The 18,804-nt window shown below is 56.0% G+C and overlaps 2 protein-coding genes across 8 annotated transcripts; one reads left to right on the forward strand and one right to left on the reverse strand.

Moving 5' to 3' along the window:
* Window positions 1-1,732: 1,732 nt before the first annotated feature.
* On the forward strand, window positions 1,733-6,381 carry SLC25A39 (solute carrier family 25 member 39). 3 transcript variants are annotated; one of them, XM_066263461.1, is made up of 12 exons: window positions 1,733-1,889; window positions 2,775-2,874; window positions 2,999-3,058; window positions 3,182-3,226; window positions 3,447-3,577; window positions 4,268-4,335; window positions 4,469-4,593; window positions 4,770-4,943; window positions 5,284-5,393; window positions 5,553-5,634; window positions 5,721-5,801; window positions 5,889-6,381. In XM_066263461.1, the coding sequence occupies exons 2-12, from the start codon at window positions 2,790-2,792 to the stop codon at window positions 6,002-6,004; spliced, it is 1,077 nt and encodes a 358-aa protein (XP_066119558.1). In that variant the 5' UTR covers window positions 1,733-1,889; window positions 2,775-2,789; the 3' UTR covers window positions 6,005-6,381. The 3 variants fall into 3 exon arrangements, with proteins under 3 accessions (XP_066119558.1, XP_066119560.1, XP_066119559.1); XM_066263463.1 differs by having other exon boundaries at window positions 3,468-3,577; XM_066263462.1 differs by having other exon boundaries at window positions 1,743-1,883; window positions 2,773-2,874.
* A 1,049-nt stretch (window positions 6,382-7,430) lies between these two features.
* On the reverse strand, window positions 7,431-18,303 carry RUNDC3A (RUN domain containing 3A). Of its 5 annotated transcripts, none has more exons than XM_066263458.1 (11): window positions 17,958-18,303; window positions 12,616-12,731; window positions 12,116-12,249; window positions 11,846-11,931; window positions 10,985-11,074; window positions 10,818-10,898; window positions 10,344-10,509; window positions 10,078-10,235; window positions 9,202-9,339; window positions 8,985-9,091; window positions 7,431-8,019 (listed from the first exon to the last, which is right to left on the reverse strand). In XM_066263458.1, the coding sequence occupies exons 1-11, from the start codon at window positions 18,062-18,064 to the stop codon at window positions 7,877-7,879; spliced, it is 1,326 nt and encodes a 441-aa protein (XP_066119555.1). In that variant the 5' UTR covers window positions 18,065-18,303; the 3' UTR covers window positions 7,431-7,876. The 5 variants fall into 5 exon arrangements, with proteins under 5 accessions (XP_066119555.1, XP_066119554.1, XP_066119553.1 ...); XM_066263457.1 differs by having other exon boundaries at window positions 12,116-12,252; XM_066263456.1 differs by having other exon boundaries at window positions 12,116-12,264.
* Window positions 18,304-18,804: the final 501 nt, after the last annotated feature.

The following is an 18,804-nucleotide window of genomic DNA, read 5'->3' on the forward strand; positions in this document are numbered from 1 at the left end:
ACCTGCAAGAACGGTTATTCCCTCTTCTGTAAAATAGGGAGAGCAGTCTCTTGGCTGGTGGCTGTGAAACTGTTCGGGTAAATCATAACTTTGAGGCTGTAAAGGTCCTTAATAGAAGCTGGGTTTTCTCCCAGAACAAGTTTATAAAATGATTTTGTGTTATTTCAGACCTCAGCTTGGTTTGGGAAGTAAATGGAAACGGTGCCCCACCTCATGCTTCACCCACTCGCACCCCCACTCACTCGCCCCTTTAGGCCAGCTGCCACTTCTCCAGTCACAGATTGCACTCTCCACGCCCCCTGATTCGGGCTTCCCAGAGGCGGGAAGTCTCAAAGTCTTTACTGGGGAAAGAGGATGGTAGGCCTCTAGAAATCCACGTGCTAACCCCGCGTGCGCCGGCTGGCTGGGTGGCTCCAGGTCCAGACGCAACTAGTTCTAGGCGTCAGGGGCGGGGAAGCTAGTTACGTCAAATTCGTGGCCTACCCTTCTTAAAGGTGCAGGCTTACACTCCGTGTTCCTTTTTTTCCTGTTAGAACAAACTATATATTACGGATGCACAAGTTTTAAAGACGAGGCAGGTGGTGGGGTCTCGGTGGCAGGCCTACTCGACAGAGAAATGTGTCTCCCTGGGAAGCGGGATCAGAGACATCAATGTAGGATGTAAGCCCATATGTCACCCAAAGTCCCTGGCTGGTTTCAATTCTGAGCTCTTAACTTCGAGCAACAGTTTCATCTTCTGTAAAATGGGGTGAATAAATAGCCTGCTTCTAAAAGTTTTGAGCCTGACCTGTGGTGGTGCAGTGAATAAAGCGTCGACCTGGAACGCTGAGGTCGCGGGTTAGAAACCCTGGACTTACCTGGTCAAGGCACGACGAAAAGCAACTATAAGTGTATGCTTCCCGCTCCCAACCGCACCCTCTGTCTCTCTCTCTCTTTCCTCTCTCTAAAATCACTAAATAAAAAAATCTTTTAAAAAAGTCCTAAGACTCAGGAGAAATAACGATATGAGAGTAACCAACAAAAAAAATGTTGGTCCCATTTTCCCCTATTCATCTCTAGTGCGGAGGACCGGGAACCTCCGAGCGGGTTGAAATGCCCAAGGTCATACGGAGATGGGAGAGAGCCCAGGTTAAGCCAGGTGGAACCTGGGGCTTCTGGACTAACCTTTTCTCTGACCAGCCCGCCTACCCCGGTTTGCAACTCGTCCAACCCCCTTACTTACAAGCGCACAGCACCCTACTGTTTGTCAAGTGGTTTTGGAGCTGAGTACCAGCCGATTATCTGTAAAAGGGGGATGATGTTAATTCCTCTTTGATGCGGTCCTCGTAAAGTTGTAAAAACCCATCTCAGCAAGTAACCATTTGCTATCACTCTCTGATCGTACACGGCTTTGGAATGGATTCAACCGCCCCACCGCCACACAGACTAGGCCACTGAAGAAGAGAGGGGAATGTAATAGCCACGCTGGTCTAGCAGGTTAGTGGGAGCGCTGGGATTCCCGTGCAGTGCTCGGCCGGGGGAAGGGAACACTAGTTGGTGGAGGTTGTAAGAATACGCTGTCAATGCGGTGCTACCGACACGTCACGCGCGACGTGGAGACCTGCGACCTTGGTGCAGTGCCCGGCGGGATACCAGCAGCTTAGGGGAAAAGAGCCCAGCTGCTCCCCGTGGAGTCTCGAGTGGGCGGGGCCGGAGCACTCCGGACGTAGGACTAGTCGGCCCTTTGGGGGCGGGGCCTCACGGAGAGGCTTGGACGGTGCTGGCTCTGTAGCCTTTCTTCTGGGTCTTGGGGCGAGGCGAGCGCGCGCGGTTCCCGCACCGGCCGCGGAGCCGCCATGGGCCCGCCCGCCCCTGGGCACCGTGCTGCGCGGGTACCGGCCTAGAGCCAGGTAGGCGGGCGGAACCGGGCTCAGGGCCGGTTAGGAACGGAGGCCGTAGTTGGATCTTGGAATCCCGGCAAGCCAAGCCGGGGCTGGGCTGGGGGCGTGAAGTCGCGAGCGGTTGAATCGACCGAGTCGGCTCCGCCGGGCGCCCCCTGCACGCGTGGCCGGGACAGAGTGCTGCCGAGGGGCGAGGAGAGATCCTGTCTCCCCGTTCCTACTTGCTCTCTCGGTCCAGTCCCTCGGCCTGTAATTTGGGGGAGAGAGTGCAGAGAGATCGTCATCCAGTTCCGGGGCCTGGGGCCTGGCCCTTCCGGCCGGGGAGGAGGTGCGGGGAGTGGGGACCTGCGCCCGGCTGTGGTACGAAAAGAGCGGACTGACCCTTCGCCACTAGCGGATTTGTTTACACATTTCTTTCACTGCTGGGTCCCCCGTTTTGGTGACTCGGGGCTAGCATGTGCTCGCCTCGCGACTGGTGCTGGAATAGGGAGACGCAGGGGGATGGCTAAGGCGTTTTGATCTTTGGGATCCTGGGGCCCAACTGGCACCCTCGCAGAGGTGGTGTCCAGTAAGCCTGTATGGTGTGGATGAGGAATTGGCAGTGGGCCATTATTGCCCATTAACCAACCGGTCACCATCCCAGCTTCCTTCCTAGTTACACCCAGCATGACCTTGGGCAGGTCACTTCACCTTTTCTGAGCTTCATTCTTTCCATTGGCAAGGTGGAGATGACAATAACTGCTTTAAAAGGTTATTGTGAAGATCACTTGAGCTCATAGTGAGTGAATGGGGTCAGGGGTCAGAATAAAGTTCCAAAGTACTCTGCCTCAGGTTTCCCCAGCCACTGACCTGTTTTGTAAGCTAACAGTTCCTTAACTGAGCTTTGTTTTTCAGAATTGAAGCTACGACATGGCTAATGAGGACCCTGGGGGCATTAGCCCCCTTCAACAAATGGTGGCCTCAGGCACTGGGGCTATAGTCACCTCCCTCTTCAGTAAGACCTTGGGGGGGGCAGCTAGGGTCTGGGGAAAGATCAGAGATTGGAGGTGTCTTGGTCTTGGAGGAGGGGTCAGGAGTGGAGTCTTGAAAGGAGCTTTCAGACCTGCCCTTTCCCCCAGTGACCCCTCTGGACGTGGTGAAGATTCGCCTGCAGTCTCAACGCCCCTCATTGACCAACAGTGAGTGTCTGACCCTGGAGCCAGTAGAGGGTGGTGCCTGGGCAAAGCAAGGCTCTCCCAGGGATGGGACTCCTGGGGCTGGTGGGGGACTCTCCTGACTTGAGGGACTGCCTTGTATTCTAGAGCTGATTCCTCCTGCCAGACGCTGGAGCCTCTCTTACGCCAAATGTGAGTACCCCAAGCCACAGGGAACCTGTGAGGATCAGGGGAGGCAGTGTTCCAGTCTCCCTAGGGCAACCCACAGTTATGAACTAGCCAGATCTCTGTCCTGTACTAGAATCTCTGGCTAGGGACCCCAGCCTCTGCTAGCCTTCTAGGGACAGGGCCTCGCCACCTCCCTACAGGGTGCCAGGGCCATGGCATCCTAATGCTTCCTCCCTTTCCCCAGTGCCCTCTCTCCGACCCACAGGGAAGTGCCTCCTGTACTGCAGCGATGTCCTGGAGCCCCTGTATCTGTGCCCAAATGGTGCCCGCTGTGCCACCTGGTTTCAGGACCCCACTCGCTTCACTGGTACCATGGTGAGGAGCGGCTGTGCCCTAAGCTGGGTCTGTCAGCTTTCCTGAGGGATTTAGATTGCTTGGGCTCAAACCCAGGAAAGAATGGATTCTGCAAAGCATGTGGGCACAGGCAGTTTGGGAAAGGCTTCCTTGAGGAGGTAGTGTCTCTGTGAGGGATTTTGTTTGTTTGTTTGATTTTTAACGAGGGGTGAAGGGAGAGAGAGGGACAGACAGGGATAGACAGGAAGGGAGAGAGATGAGAAGCATCAACTCGTATTTGTGCCACCTTAGTTTTTCACTGACTGCTTTCTCATACGCGCCTTGACTGGGAGACTGCAGCTGAGCCAGTGACCCCTTGCTCAAGCCAGCGACCAATGGGGTCACGTCTGAACCCCACAAGCAAGCTGGTGAGCCTGCATGCAAGCTGGCGACCTCAGGGTTTAAAACCTGGATCCTCAGCATCCCAGGCTGACGTTATCCACTGCGCCACTACTGGTCGGGCCTTTGTGAAGTTTCTAAGGGTGAATAGGAGTCCACCTGGAACTAAATGGGGAATAGCATGTGTGAAGGCCTGAGGGGTACTGCTTCCCAATAGGACCCAGGGCTGTGGGCAGAGGGGAGAGGATCAGGCTAGGGTTCAGCCTGGGCCACCCCCTTCACAGTCCTTGTTCATGTTTATCCTTTCTGCCCTGGGCTCATCCTCTTGGCCAGGATGCCTTTGTGAAGATTGTGAGACACGAGGGCACTAGGACCCTGTGGAGTGGCCTCCCAGCCACCCTGTGAGTACCCCAGTTCTGCATGTTGTCTTCCCTTGTGCCCTGCTTATCTCCTGCTCCCCTGTTGGCTGACTGGGTAGGGCAGGGGAGGCCTGGGAGGTGTAGGAGTCCCAGCTAACATCTGTTCACACCCCAGGGTGATGACTGTGCCAGCCACTGCCATCTACTTCACCGCCTACGACCAACTCAAGGCCTTCCTGTGTGGTCGAACCCTGACCTCTGACATCTATGTGCCCATGGTGGCTGGTGCACTGGCCCGCTGTGAGCACAGTCCTGGGCCCTTGATCTCCCTTTGACTTCTACCTCTGCCTGAGCTCAGTCCTAGCTCCCAGCTCCACTCTGCCCATTTGGGATGGGAAATGTCTTGGGCTCTCAGACCCTGGGGCAAGCTGCCATTAGGACCTGTGGGCTGATCCTCCCCCCACTGTTCCCCACAGTGGGCACCGTGACTGTGATCAGCCCCCTAGAGCTGGTACGGACGAAGCTGCAGGCTCAGCATGTATCATACCGGGAGTTGGGCGCCTGTGTCCGAGCTGCTGTGGCTCAGGGTGGCTGGCGCTCACTGTGGCTGGGCTGGGGCCCCACTGCTCTTCGGGATGTGCCCTTTTCAGGTAGGTACCAGGGATGCAGGGGATGGGGTAAGGGAGCCCTTGGATGGTGCACAATATGTCTATGGCCAAGTCCCTACTTTGGTACTACTGACCTTGAAATCACCTAACTTCTCTGAGCCCTCACTATCTCATCTGTGAAAGGGACTCAGCAAACAGTGTTCACCCAGGTTTTCACCAGATAATTCCTGCAGAGAGCTAGTTATAGAAACTGATGTGTAGCAGGCAGCCTCTTAACTGGGAGGGAGCGGTTGTCATGGTATAGGTCAATGGAAGGTGGGCTGTATGGGGCCCACTCCTCTGCCCTCTCAGTCTCTAATGAGTGTCCCCTCTGCCCCCCAAGCCCTGTATTGGTTCAACTATGAGCTGATGAAGAGCTGGTTGAGTGGGCTCAGGCCAAAGGACCAGACGTCAGTGGGCATCAGCTTTGTGGCTGGTGGCATCTCAGGGACGGTGAGTTGATCAGGCTGGGGGGTGAGGCTGCAAGAGGTGTCCTTGCATGGCAGTGCATCAGCTTCCTGTTGAGAAGCAAGCTCACCTCCCTGGTACTATGCTGGATGCAAGGGTTGGGGTTCCTGAGAATGGAGATGAACCTTCTCCCCATCCAACCAGGTGGCGGCCATCCTGACTCTACCCTTTGATGTGGTGAAGACTCAACGTCAGGTTGCTCTGGGGGCCGTGGAGGCTGTGAGAGGTGAGTGGTTTGGCTGGTGTGGGGTGGGGGTAAGGAGGGCAGGGGGGGTCCAGGGGGGGTCTTACGGGCCATGCCTGTGTCTGCAGTGCCGCCCCTGCACGCGAACTCCACCTGGCTGCTGCTGCGCAGGATCCTGGCGGAGTCTGGCACCAGAGGACTCTTCGCAGGTGAGAGGCTGTGTGTCCAGGCCCCCGGGGGCAGGTTGAGGCCCTCTAGGACCCAGCCTCTGACCCAGGCCTTGTCCTCCCCTGCAGGCTTCCTCCCGAGGATCATCAAGGCCGCCCCCTCCTGTGCCATCATGATCAGCACATACGAGTTGGGCAAAAGCTTTTTTCAGAGGCTCAACCTGGAACAGTCTCTGGGCCAGTAAGAGGAGTTAGGGGGATGGGGCCTCATCTCTTCCATGGATGGGGTGAGGCAGAACGAGACTGAGCCAAGTGCCTTGTCCTCAGGGGAGAGGCCTCATTTTTCTTTCCTCTCAACTCTGAGCCCCAGGGTAGTGGCCCACCCCTTTGGGCTGCCCAGGCCCTGCTCAGCTTCCTGCTGGTCCAAGCCCCAAGCCCCAAGGATCATCATTTTTCCACCCCACCCCCAAGTTCAAGACCAAATCTGTTAACTCCCCCCACCTTTGCCCATTTCCTGTGTGTTTGTTGTAGCTGGGCCTGCCCCCAAGGGCCACAAACCCTGGGCCTGGCTAATCTGAACCCACCCTGTTAATTTCTTGAATCTTTAAAGATGATGAACTTATCTCCGGTGCCTGTGACTGCAGTGGCAGGGGCAGTGGGTTGGGGGAAGCAGGATTTTTTGAGATGATTTGCACAGAGGTGGCCTGCAAGGGACTTAGGTGTAGGCTTTGGCTGTTCATGCGATGCCCGTGTAGAGGACCCCCCCTCCATTTAGTGAGGACCCAGAGCTGATAGTGTTAGGGCCAGAGTGGAGGGTGTTGAGACCTCGCCCCAAGGGCATACGTAAGTGATGACAGAGGAGGGTTGCTTCACTGCCAGGCTTTGGCCTAATGGAAGGGTCTGCAACTTTGGGCCAAAGCTGGATTGCCCAGGATGATAGAAGGAAAACAGCCTTGTTGGGTCTGCATTCTGCCTCCATTGCCCCTGACTCTACCCTGAATGTTCAGTCTTTTCTCTGCCTGGCATTGAGCAAGTTCTTAAAGAGTATCAGGTTGGGCCCTGGCTGGTTGGCTCAGTGGTAGAGCGTCGGCCTGGCGTGCAGAAGTCCCGGGTGCGATTCCCGGCCAGGGCACACAGGAGAAGCGCCCATTTGCTTCTCCACCCCTCCCCCTCTCCTTCCTCTCTGTCTCTCTCTTCCCGTCCCGCAGCCGAGGCTCCATTGGAGCAAAGATGGCTCCTTGGCCTCTGCTGGGGATGGCTCCTTGGCCTCTGCCCCAGGCGCTAGAGTGGCTCTGGTCGCGGCAGAGTGTTGCCCCCTGGTGGGCGTGCCGGGTGGATCCCAGTCGGGTGCCTGCGGGAGTCTGTCTGACTGTCTCTCCCCGTTTCCAGCTTTAGAAAAATACAAAAAAAAAAAAAAAGAAAAAAAAGAGTATCAGGTTGAAGGAGTACCCTCATCCCTCATGTGTTGGTCCTGCTTTGGGTGGACCTAATACTCAGGACACTCTACAAGTCACCTACTTTTAAATTCTGACCTGCCTGCCTACGCCCACAGGGCACACACTGAGTTTACGTGGTCCAGCATCACACTGGTTATGGCCCAGCATTGGCTCTGCCATATTCTGTCAACCTCAGGATAGGGCTCTGTCCCAGCCCCCACAGACACGGCTCTCCTCAGTCCTCTGGTTTTTATTTGCCTGATCCCCTCAGAGCCCCTACACCGGGGGCTGAGGAAGTGACTCCAGGGGATGAATACAGGGACAGACAGTGGGGGAGGTGAAGTCCCAAGGTTGGGTCACAAGCGCCTAAGGAGGGTGGAGGAGATAGTGACGGAGAGCCCCAAGATGGAGCCACACAGGCATCAGTCACCAGAAGGATGGAACAAGCTTCCCCAAGGGCTCTCTGGCCTCGGTGACCCCAACTTCCTGCCCAGCAGGCTCCCCTTGGCAGCCCTGGCTTCCGTGGGTAGGAAGCAAAAACCAGAAGCCAAATTTTTCCCCAAGAGACCCTTGGCTGAGTGGGCAGCGTTTTCTGGAAGGGTGGCCTAGATTGGGGGACTCTGAGGAAGGGTGACAGGTGTTTGTACCCCTGGCAGGTGGAGCTGGCACAGCCCACACTGTTCAGCTAGGGCTCAGTGCTGGGCTGCCCTCAGGACTGTCGCTCACCAGGCACTCGTTGGATTTGAAGCTCGCCAGGGACTTGCAGCTGGGGATGGAGGCCAGGGAGCCGCAGAGGCCCAGCATGGAGGGCGTGGGGTCCTTCCCTGGGGAGAGAGGGTGGGTGAGGCCAGCCCAGCCAGTCTGCATGTGTGGGGGCTGTGGGCTCAGGCTGTGAAGGGGGATCTCCTCAGGTCGCACCTCCCCCCAGGAGACTTTCCTCATTTCTGCAACATTTGCCACTTCAGCAAACCTTAATAAGCACCTGCCAATGCCATGCACAGCACTGGGAACACTATTGTAATCGTCAGTTTATGTTTCTGTCTCCCCTTGAGGTTTATCCTCTGTCCATTTATTAAACACACAGTGAGCACTTGTTCTGTTCCAAGCACGGGATACAGAGAACAGACGAGACAGTCCCTGCCCTCAAGGAGCTCACAGTCTGGTGGGGAGACAGACACGGACAATCACAAACAGTGTGGCAAGGTCACATATCCATAGCCCGCTTTGTCTCAGACAAGATCTAGGGTCATCCAGTGCAGTGGTTTTTAGAAAAGATATGACGTTCAGGCATTGGGAAAACTAGGGTGGGAAACCAAGGCGAAGCCACAGGGAGGGCAATACAAAATGCATGCGTTGATGTCCTGGACATTCGCTTGAAGGGTGCCACTAATTTGGTTCTGAGCTTCCTGGCAGCCAAAGAAAAGGGGGAAACAGGTCAGGCAAGAGGTTCAAAGTGAATGAGATAATGAGCAAATTAGGCAAAGAACTCCCTGAGAATTTGAACCCCTTGATGTCACGATAGAGTTAAACCCCTACCACATGCCAACGCTGGTGATCACCTGAACCAGCACCCCCCATTTTACAGAGGAGAAGGACTTGGCAAGGTGAATAGTTGACCAAACTCCACACCCGAGGGAGGGGCAGCTGGGATTTGCACCAAGCTCTGCCCCATACCCCAAGCCAAACTCAATTGTCCTAACCTCTCTGGAAGGGCTGAGTGAATTGGTCTGACTACAAGGCCTGGCCTGGGCCATTTCTGGAGGCATGCTGGGTACAGTGGGGAGCTCACCGATGGGGCCCCAGGGCTCCTCGTCCTGCTTGCCCTCTCCCAGGCGCTGGGAGTCTGAGCTCAGACTGGCTTCAACTGATAGCGGCTCCGTGCTCATGAAACTGTGTCTGTGGCAGAGCAGAGAGCTGGTGTACCAGCAGAGGCTTGCCACTCCCCACAACCCTCTTCCCTGAAAGGGACCAGTACTCGGGCCCAAGCTGGGCCTGGCTGCACTTACCTCCGGTAGAGCTTGGGGTTGCTGACACCCTCAGCCCCATTGAGCGTTCCCAGTGACGACCATTGGTTGACCAGGGATGTGGTGAGTTCCTTGGAACCCTGGACCACGGGAGCGTGGTCACCAGGGATCAGACCTGTCCTGGGATGAGGAGGGGTGTCAGGTTGGCTGGGAGGGGGAGCAGAAGTAGAGAAGGGGGTCTCAGCGGGGCATGGGAGAGGGAGGTTAGGACTGAAACCTAGGTAGCAGAAATGGAGACAGGTAGCAGAAATGGAGAATGTTGATCAGTGGGGCAGATTTCTGGGAGTTGAGGGTACTGGGGGTCAGAGGCTTCAGGGATTAGTGCACCTCATGTTGGGGGCCAGAGGAAGTAAAGGTGTGGGAGTCAGGGTAACTGGAGAATAATGTAGGAATCCTGAAGTGTAATGGATGTGGGGGTATTTGGGGAATCATACTAGGAGGTCATAAGGTGATGAAAAGGTTTAGTGGGGAAACGTCAGATCACCATGGGCGATGAAAATCGGTGGGCACATATAGGTCAGAGGAAATAACTCAATCACGTTGCAGGTCGCTGAGAACATCCTTGTGAATAGAGTTGGGGTCCCTGGAGTAATTAATGTTGGATGGCCGTTGTAGCTGGTGTCGGGTAACTGAGGATGAAGTGAGGAGCAGGTTTTTGGAGGGGGCCTAGGATCTTGGTTGAGAATAGTGTTAAACGGTCACTGGGAGATTCTCGGGGTAGAGGTGATAGGGGGCAGTGGCCTAATGACGGTTGGTTGAGTTGGGTACAGGTAGCAGGAATGAGGTGCGAGTCAGTGGGGTTCCCAGAGGTGATGTGGTCAGGTTGGCCGGGGTCAGGGAAGCGGCGGGAGCGCTCACAGCTGCTCCTGCAGCTCCAGGATCACGCCTTCCAGCTCCCGCTTCTCGCGCTGGTTCTGTGCGGCCGCCTCCTCCAGTTGCCGCTGTAGCCGTCGGTTCTCCGCCTCCAGGTCCTTCAGCTGCGACTCGCGCAGACGCACCAGCTCCTCCAGGTAGCCCTGCGGAGCTCGTGCTCAGCCTAGGCGGCGGAAGCAGAGTCCCTGCAGCCGCCTGGCCCGCCCCCTTTCCCTCCCAGCTGCCGGTCACCCTCGCGGCGCAGCGCTCACCTTCTGCGCATAGACGATGCGGAACTTCTGTTCCATCTTGTGCCACTTGTTGTACCAGCTGTCCTCGTCGGTGACGAGCGGCAGGTACGGGTGCTCGGGCGAGTTGTCCTCGCTGGTGCTGCTCTCTGCGCTGTGCCGCTCCTCCTCATCAGTCAGGTAGTCGTAGCTTGAGGGAGGGAGCAACGCGTACCGGCTTGTTCGCCCCATCCTTGCGTCCCACGCTGCCCCCTCCCCGCGTGGAGCAATGTGTACCAGCCTGCTCTCCCAGTCCATGTGTCCCACGCTGCCCTCCTTGGCCCCTGCGCCCCCCCCCATGGGAGGGAACAGTGGGCACCACCCCGCTAGCCTGTCGGTGTGTCCCACGCTGCCCCCCCCCCCTCCGTGGACTGGGGGCCGTGGTGCCTGCCCAGCCAGTCCCCTGCCGCCCTCCGGGAGTGGTCTGCCCACACCCACCACAGCAATCAGGCTTCTCACCTCTGGGTGAACTTTAGGTAGGGCGTGTAATCGATGACCACGGGGGTCTTCCCGTCCAGCACTTCACCCTTTAGGCAGAAGCTGGGGGCAGAGAACCCACAGGATTGGGGGTGGGTATGAGGGGATGGGGGTATGGATGTTCACCGCCACTGACACCCAGACCCCACCTGAAGTCTATGGCGCTCAGTCCTATCAGCATCCCGGTGAGAACAGTCGCTTCCTCCCTTAACATGATGGCTCCTGAGTCATAGAAACGTCTGTGGGGAGAAGAGGGGTGACTGATGGTGCAGCATCCTCTCAAGGAGCCTCCATCCCTCCTGTTGGCTTACTACAAACCTTTCCTAGAGGAAGGAGGTATCTGCTTCCTGCTCATCCCTCAGGTGTGGGTCTTGAGTCTCAGACTGGGGCCCACTGGGAATAGCACTGGTATCTCCCACCTATTAGAACGTGTGTCCTCAGGGGTGAGAATAGACTCTCCTCAATCCTCTGTATTACGTCTTTTCCACCAAGTACTAGGTCACCCAGATCCTTAAAACCAGGAAGCACACCAGTCCCCATGGGCACATCCTGCCTGTGACCTTGCCCTGGACACTGCAGGGAATGAAGCTCTGTGTGCTGGGGCTCTGCAGCTCATGGGTAGCAAGTACACACTGCTGCCATTGTTCCGGGAGCAGGTAGGCCTGTGCGTTGTAGGGCATGGAGGAAGGCCAACAAGTAACATGATACATAGTCGGGACTTGTACAGATGTGTGTCTAAAAGGTAGTGCTGTGTTTGGGACTGGTGCTGGGAAGTGATGGGGGACAATGAATTTTACATGGAAGAGGTGATGGTGATGCCAAAGGTGTGTTTTGGTTCTGCAGGCTGGGCTGACCTGTGAACAGTCTGGGAGAGAGGGAAACCAGGGGTGCATGCTGGAAGTGGTAGTCCAGATGGGAAAGGTTGCTGCAGGAACTTAAAGATCAAGTGTGTTTGAGCAATGAACATAGACACTGAGACCTGTGGTCTGAGCTGACTGAGAGGGTCTGACCTGGTGGTCCGAGTGTCCCGCAGAGCTGTGGTGATGTATTCCGACATGCGCTTCTCCATCAGTGCTACCCGGATCCATGCTCGGCCCTGGAAAGCATGTTCACCTTTACTTGCAGCCCTGAAGGGACCTATGTGCTCACCATTGGGTCTAGACCTCCTATGGCTTTTCTCCCCACTACCCATGGCAGGGTGAGGACCAAGGAGCAGACAGTCCCCTTGTATCCAGAGCAGGGAGAAGCTGTACTGGCCCTGCTCATCGCAGGCCGCTCACCTTGGCTCGAGCTGTGCTGATGTTCTCCATGTTCTCAATGCTGCTCACACAGTTGTTGGGCACTTTGCTGCAGGCCAGCCGGATATAGTCCCAGAAGCCCCGCTGCCCATCTGAGCTGAACCAGCTCACTGGACCTGCTGGGGCACAGGCTGAGCCAGGGCAGGGAGGAGGCTCAGCATGACAAGAGAGTTTGGAGAGGGTCCATGTAATGGGGCACAAAAATGCATAAGTATAACCCGCCACACACATACACAGTGTCCGCCCCAAACATGTGCACACATGCATGTCCACAAAGGGCACACCAGCATGTAACTACATGCCCAGAAGACCCCTTCTCCTCTTCAAAGCTCTGTGCATGAGCGTCTGTGCATGGCCCCGAACTGGGACCAGAGTCAGTGATGGGGTTCAGAAAGCCACAGAGTTAATCAGAGTGGGGTGGCTGGGAGCTAAATGCTGGTGGTCTGGAGAGCTGAGCAGTAAGAACAGGAATGTGGGCCCACCTTTGAAACGATGGCTGAGGATCTGCTCTAAGATGGCTGCAAAATTCACAAACTCCTCAGATGAGTCATCGATGGGCTCTGCTGTGTACTTCTCCAGCAGGGTTTTCACAGAGAACCTGGGCGGGAGTAGGGAGAAGGGGCAGTGGGGTGTCGGGTGAGAAGACAGGGTGATGGTGGCAGGGGAAGGACGTCAGACAAAGAGAGGAACAGAGGGCGGAGAAGAGGGCATGAAGTGCATGGATGTAGAGGGGCGGCAGAGGGAAAGGGTGGGAGACGTGAGAGTACAGTGACCACAGAGGTCCTGTGACATGGAAGTCCTAGGGTGGCAGGCGGGAGAATGACAAAGTGACAGGAAAGGTGACAGCCAGCGGAAGGAAGCTTCAGGAACAAGGTATGAGAGGGGATGAAACAATAGGTAGAAAGTCCAGGCACCTAGAACCAGAGGCTGTCCCAGAGCCCCTCCTCCTTGCCCACCCTCCGGAGTTGCGTTCTCTATGTGTGTGGGCTGGGGTTGGCTAAGAATTCGAAGCCAGTTTGTACCCCTGCCCTGAGCTGTCTTCTGCTCTTGCTGGAACAACCTTCAGTCCCTCCTGGGGTGGGGGATCACCTGCGCAGGGGCTTGTGAATTAGCACCCTGAACATGGGGTTTGGACATGCAGGTGGCCAAGGGGGCTCTCAGCAGGAGGCCCTCCTCCTCCCTTTTCCTTCCCAGCCTGGCTGCCGGCTGCCCACACACCAGCTGCCCAGGACCAGGTGGTACAGAGCTGGGCTGGGGGGTGTGCAGGGTGTGGGGCTGACAGACACACTGGTGGGAGGGAGCATTGTGCAGGTCCTGGAAGGGGCCTTGCAAATCCTGACACCTGGCTTCTCAGAGAGGAATGGAGCCAAGGGAAGCCAGCAGGGCTGAGGGACTGGGGCCCAGCAGCCCCCACCCCCTCTCCAGTCCTGCTTAAAGCCTCAGTTCCCTCTGCAACCCCTGCCCTTAATCCCTACCTCCTGCCATGGCTGCAGTGGGATAGGGCAGTGCTGAGGGCACAGCTCTCAGCATCCTATTATTGCCCTGTTGTGGTGGTAAAGCAGACACCGGAGCTGCTTGGAACTGTTCTGTTGTTTTTTTTTTTTTCTTCATTTTTTTAATGTATTGATTTTTTTTTTTTTTTTTTTTTTTTTTTGCTAGAGAGGAAGGGAGAAAGAGAGAGAGAGACAGGAACATTGATTGGTCCATTCCTGTATGTGCTCTGACTGGGGATTGAACTGGCAACCTCTGTGCTTTGGGCAATGCTCTAACAACCAAGCTATCCGGCCAGGGCAGAACTGTCCTTTTTTAGCTAAGCTTATCAAGCCCTGTAATGTGCCAAGTACTATACTTTGCATGTATCATCTCATCTGTTGGGCAAAAAAGTTTGTAAAGTATGATTTTTAAGTTTGCTCACTTTTATTGTTAAAAATAGTGCTGGGCAGAGCCAGGTCTGTGAGCTGTGAAATTACTAATTACCTTCCTGCTTGAGACGGGCCATTGTTATGCTAATGTTGCTGGAGGAGAAGTTTTGGAACCAGAAAAGTTTTAAAAGGAAGGAGAAGCCTGACCGGGTGGTGGCGCAGTGGATAGAGCATCAGACTGGGATGTGGAAAACCCAGGTTCGAGACCCCAAGGTCGCCAGCTTGAGCGAGGGCTCATCTGGTTTGAGCAAAAAGCTCACCAGGCTTGAGCCCAAGCTCACCAGGCTTGAGCCCAAGCTCACCAGCTTGAGCCCAAGCTCACCAGCTTGAGCCCAAGCTCGCTGGCTCGAGCAAGAGGTTACTCGGCCTGCTGAAGGCCCGCAGTCAAGGCACATATGAGAAAGCAATCAATGAACAATTAAGGTGTCACAACGTGCAACAAAAAACTAATGATTGATGCTTCTCATCTCTCCATTCCTGTCTGTCTGTTCCTTTCTATCCCTCTCTCTGACTCTCTCTCTGTAAAAAAAAAAAAAAAGACAGCGGTAGAGCGTCGGCCTAGCGTGCGGAGGACCCAGGTTCAATTCCCGGCCAGGGCACACAGGAGAAGCGCCCATTTGCTTCTCCACCCCTCCGCCGCATTTTCCTCTCTGTCTCTCTCTTCCCCTCCCGCAGCCAAGGCTCCATTGGAGCAAAGATGGCCCGGGCGCTGGGGATGGCTCTGTGACCTCTGCCTCAGACGCTAGAGTGGCTCTGGTCGCAACATGGCGATGCCCAGGATGGGCAGAGCATCGCCCCCTGGTGGGCAGAGCGTGGCCCCTGGTGGGCGTGCCGGGTGGATCCCGGTCGGGCGCATGCGGGAGTCTGTCTGACTGTCTCTCCCTGTTTCCAGCTTCAGAAAAAAAAAAAAAAAAAAAGAGGAAGGAGAAGAAGGAAAAGAGAGAGAGAAACCAAGACAGCAGGGAATGAGAGAGAAGCCTGTTTTGCAGAGAAAGAAGCCATATTAGCAGAGTGAGTGCAAATGGGGAACCAGAGGTGAGGGGCTTTGCGAGCTCTGCTGTGACTGGTGAGGCCTTTGGCTCTAGGGGGAACCAGAGAAGATTCTCCTGGTTGTGGAATTAGATAATGTGTTAGGGCTTTATGATCTCTGAGTGAAAGGGAAGTGTTTTCCCTGTGTGTTTGCTTGTCGGCCGGTGCGAGACTTTAATAAAGGAGTGGGCCACCATTTTTTGGCTCCACTATTTCTTTACCGTCTGTCCAAATCTAACGGGAACCTGCATGTGCATGGCCACAACGACTATGGCAGCGGCCCCTGGTCCTACATCATCCATACCTACAACAGTCCTGGGCAGTAGTTCCTCCCCTATTTCATAGATAAGGTAACTGATGGTCCAAGTGGTTGACTGATCTGTTCAGAGTCATATCACACAGCTTGGGAGGATTTGAGTAGGTATGGCTGATTCCAAAGCCTTTGCTCTTTCTGCTATATCTTGTGGCCTCTTGCTGGCTGTCAAATTCCCAAGGACCTGAGCAGCCCCTGCTCCCTCTGCCCTTTGTCCTCAACTTTGCAGGCTCCCGTCCTGGGGCACTGGCCTCCCTGGCTTTCAGACCAATGGTACAGCTGAGCTCACCGGCCTCCCTCCCTTCCCTTTGGGCTTAGCATTGGTCTGGCCTGAGATCAGAGCCAGGTCAGTGTTGGAGTTGCACTAAGAGGAGGCCACCTGGTGGACTCAAGTCCTGTTTCTTAGTGATACCTGTGTGGTTTTGGACAAGTCATTTAATGTCTCAGAGTCCCATTGTCTCAGATGCAAACAGGAATACTGTAATAGTATCTGCCTCATTAAATTTTGGTTCAGATCCCAGGCAGGACTGAGAGAAGGTGGTGAGGAGCTGGGCCATTAATGGGAAGCTTGGGCCTGCCAGAAGGAGCCTGTGTTTAGGGCATTATTTGGGCTTCATTATGCAGCTCCCCACACCCCAGTGATTTCTCCTGGTCATCTGGGTCAGACCACAGTCGGGGCTCGAGACTGGTTTTAGCTTGGCAGCCATCTGCCCTCTGTCCTCAGGGGTGCTACAGAGCTGGTCATTGCCCCAGGGAGCCCCATGGTGTGCTCCCTATTAGGAGGTGCAGTCGCTGCTGCAGGTTACCATGGAGACAGGAAGGCCAGGGCCCAGGGGAACCCTCAGTCTACTAAAGGGAACTGTTCTGGGAGCTGGAGGCAAACCATGTGACAGTGATGAGGCAGCAGAGGCCCGAGGGGTTTCTGGACCTCTCGTACCCCATCCCTCCAAACTCGCTCTTACACCACAGCTCGAAGCCTACTTTCAATCTGCCAGGACCCTCTGCTTCTGCAGCCCTAGGCCAAGAGGAGTTCCCCCCTTCCTCACACACTCAAGAGGCCCAGCTGTCCTGGCAGGCAAGAGAAAGAAAAGGAACCTAGGAGGTCAAGAGGGAGGAGAGGAACAAGAAGAGTGTCATCAGGACAGGGCTATTGTATGCCAGGGACTGGGCTAGATTCCTACCTGAATTATGTCATTACCATTCCATGGCATGGCTGTTACATCTACAATGGTGATGATGAGGCACCCAAGGCCTGGAATGAGTAGGAGACTTTACCAACGTTGCACAGCTAATTACTGATGAAAAAAGAGCTTGAACCTAGGATGGTCTGGCCCTGAAGGCAGAAGTCTTTTGTTTCACACCACACTGGCAGGGTTTGGGATGTGAGGGTGGAGGCAGTGGCCTGTACTTTGCACTCATTCCTTCTATAATATTTCAGGCATTTTTACAGAGGTCAGGTGTGCACAGCACTCTGCTAGGCACTAGGGACACAGTGTTGTGAGACAGACACAGTGTAGTTAGGTGTGAGCCCAGGAAAGTAGAAGGAGCTATAGGGCACAGTAGCTAGGGCATCCACTGATTCCTGAGTGCAGGCAGGTGGGGCTGGCAAGGGAAGATTGCTGAGATGTTCCCTGAGATGTGCACTGGGGGAGGTGGCATGGACGGGGTGGAAGGGGAGATGGCAGAGGGGGAAAGATCTGGCATGGGGATCCTAAAGGGAGACATGAATGTAGGTGGGGGTTGAGGTAAAGAGGCTGAGCAAATGGCCATTCCTGGCTTCAGGGCAGGGCAAGGAGGGTAAGTCTCTGCAGGTCTGAAGTGGGAAGGTTCACTTTGTGGCTCCAAGAAAGCAGACTAATCTTCCCAACACTGCGACAGCCCCACCCTCAGGGACCAATGAGCCTGCCCTCCCAAACTCCTCCCCTTCACCAAAGAGACCCCGGCTTCTGCAGCCAGGACCTTCATCCTTCCCAGGGCGGGACAGCACCCCTTGCCCTTCACTGGATGACTTCAGGGTCTTTTCCCACATGCCTAGTTGACTCCGCCACAGGCTGAAGCTGCTCAGGGGACCGCATTCCTGCTTCAAGATTAGAGCATTGGAAAATCTCACAGAAAAGCCCACTCCAGAGGGGCTAAGCTGTTGGGTAGGAGTGAGGGTAGGCTTGGAGGGTGGTCATCCCCATACCCCATCACTTCACGGAGGCCCATTGCCTCCCTGCCCCCAGCAAGGGATCCAACAATCACCACCCCTCCCCCTCACGCACAATGTCACTTCCTGGTTCTCACAGGAAGCTGCAGTACCAATTAAACACCCCTCACCCTCCAGGCCCCAGGCTGGGCATAGGCCTGGCTTGGCCTAGAAGAATAGGGACCAGACCTCCAAATCCCCTCCCTGGTCTGGGCCTCCTAGGGACAGCGGAGGAGCTCCTCTTAACCTTGTGCCACCTCCCATTTCTCTGTGGCTGCGTGCATCCTCCCGCCAGCACGCTCATCTAGGTTTCCAAAGCCCATCCGACGCTTGTCCCCGACCACCCCATCCCCACGCACCAGCGGAGCCCACCTGCACACGGTAATCAGGTTCCTACGTTCCACGGCCACATTGCGGGAAGATGCTTTCTTTGAGGACAGCCCCAGAGCCATGGTGGTCTGGACGAAGCTCGCTTCCATCCAGATGTGAAGCCACTGCTGCCGCTGCCAGCTGCCCCTTATTCCCCTGGCGCCCCGGCCGCCCGCTGGATCACGGCTGGGCCCTCTGCCCGTCGAGGCCTCTCGACCCCTCTACGGCCATCCCCCTGCCACTGCGCCGGGTGCCCGGCCCCTTGGCTCCCTCCCCAGGCGGCGATTCCGGAGCAAAACAAGGCCGGGGAGGGAGCTCTCCGAGGTGCTGAGCCGGGGCCCGTCACCCCCTCCCCTAGCCGCCCGCCCCCCCTGGCCAGTGACGTCAAGGCCCTCGGGCCCCGCCCCCCGGCAGGTTGGGGACCAATCCGCAGAGGGTACAGGATTTCGAGGCTGGTGGGAGAGAAGAAAACCAGGGCCCCAGGGAGGGCGGAGGGGGTCCCTTGAAAAGCCAGCGATTGAAAGGAGTAAGAGGGGCCATCTGGCTTGTCCTCCACCCCCACCTCCAGAGCCCGGGACCCCGCGCCTTGCATTTCCGAGCTCCGACACCTACTCTCCTGTTTCTGACTTGTGATCAGTGGTGTCTATCTCAGAATTCTTCACTAGCTGCCTGGGAAATGGAGGTCCTCACCTTCTGTACCCTCATCCCAGCGCCCCCACCACCACCACCACTACCACACGCACACACACACTTCAGTATCAGCACTCCTAGCGAGACCAGGGTCAAGTCTGTGTCCAGAGAGCGCAGGTGGATCTACACTGCTGACTCAGAAGCCCAAGGAGCAGTCAGA

This window comes from Saccopteryx bilineata, chromosome 2 (genome assembly GCF_036850765.1).
Source record: "Saccopteryx bilineata isolate mSacBil1 chromosome 2, mSacBil1_pri_phased_curated, whole genome shotgun sequence".
Classification (NCBI taxonomy): Eukaryota; Metazoa; Chordata; class Mammalia; order Chiroptera; family Emballonuridae; genus Saccopteryx; species Saccopteryx bilineata.

Coding starts and splice junctions, on each gene's coding strand:
- RUNDC3A (XM_066263456.1), bottom strand. CDS start 18,064: ATGGAAGCGAGCTTCGTCCAGACCACCATGGCTCTGGGGCTGTCCTCA. Junction 12,732..17,957: donor AACCTGATTACCGTGTGCAG/GTGGGCTCCGCT, acceptor ACTCCCGCCCAG/GTTCTCTGTGAAAACCCTGC. Junction 11,932..12,115: donor TCAGCACAGCTCGAGCCAAG/GTGAGCGGCCTG, acceptor CATGCTTTCCAG/GGCCGAGCATGGATCCGGGT.
- SLC25A39 (XM_066263461.1), top strand. CDS start 2,790: ATGGCTAATGAGGACCCTGGGGGCATTAGCCCCCTTCAACAAATGGTG. Junction 3,578..4,267: donor CTCGCTTCACTGGTACCATG/GTGAGGAGCGGC, acceptor CCTCTTGGCCAG/GATGCCTTTGTGAAGATTGT. Junction 5,394..5,552: donor CTGGTGGCATCTCAGGGACG/GTGAGTTGATCA, acceptor CCATCCAACCAG/GTGGCGGCCATCCTGACTCT.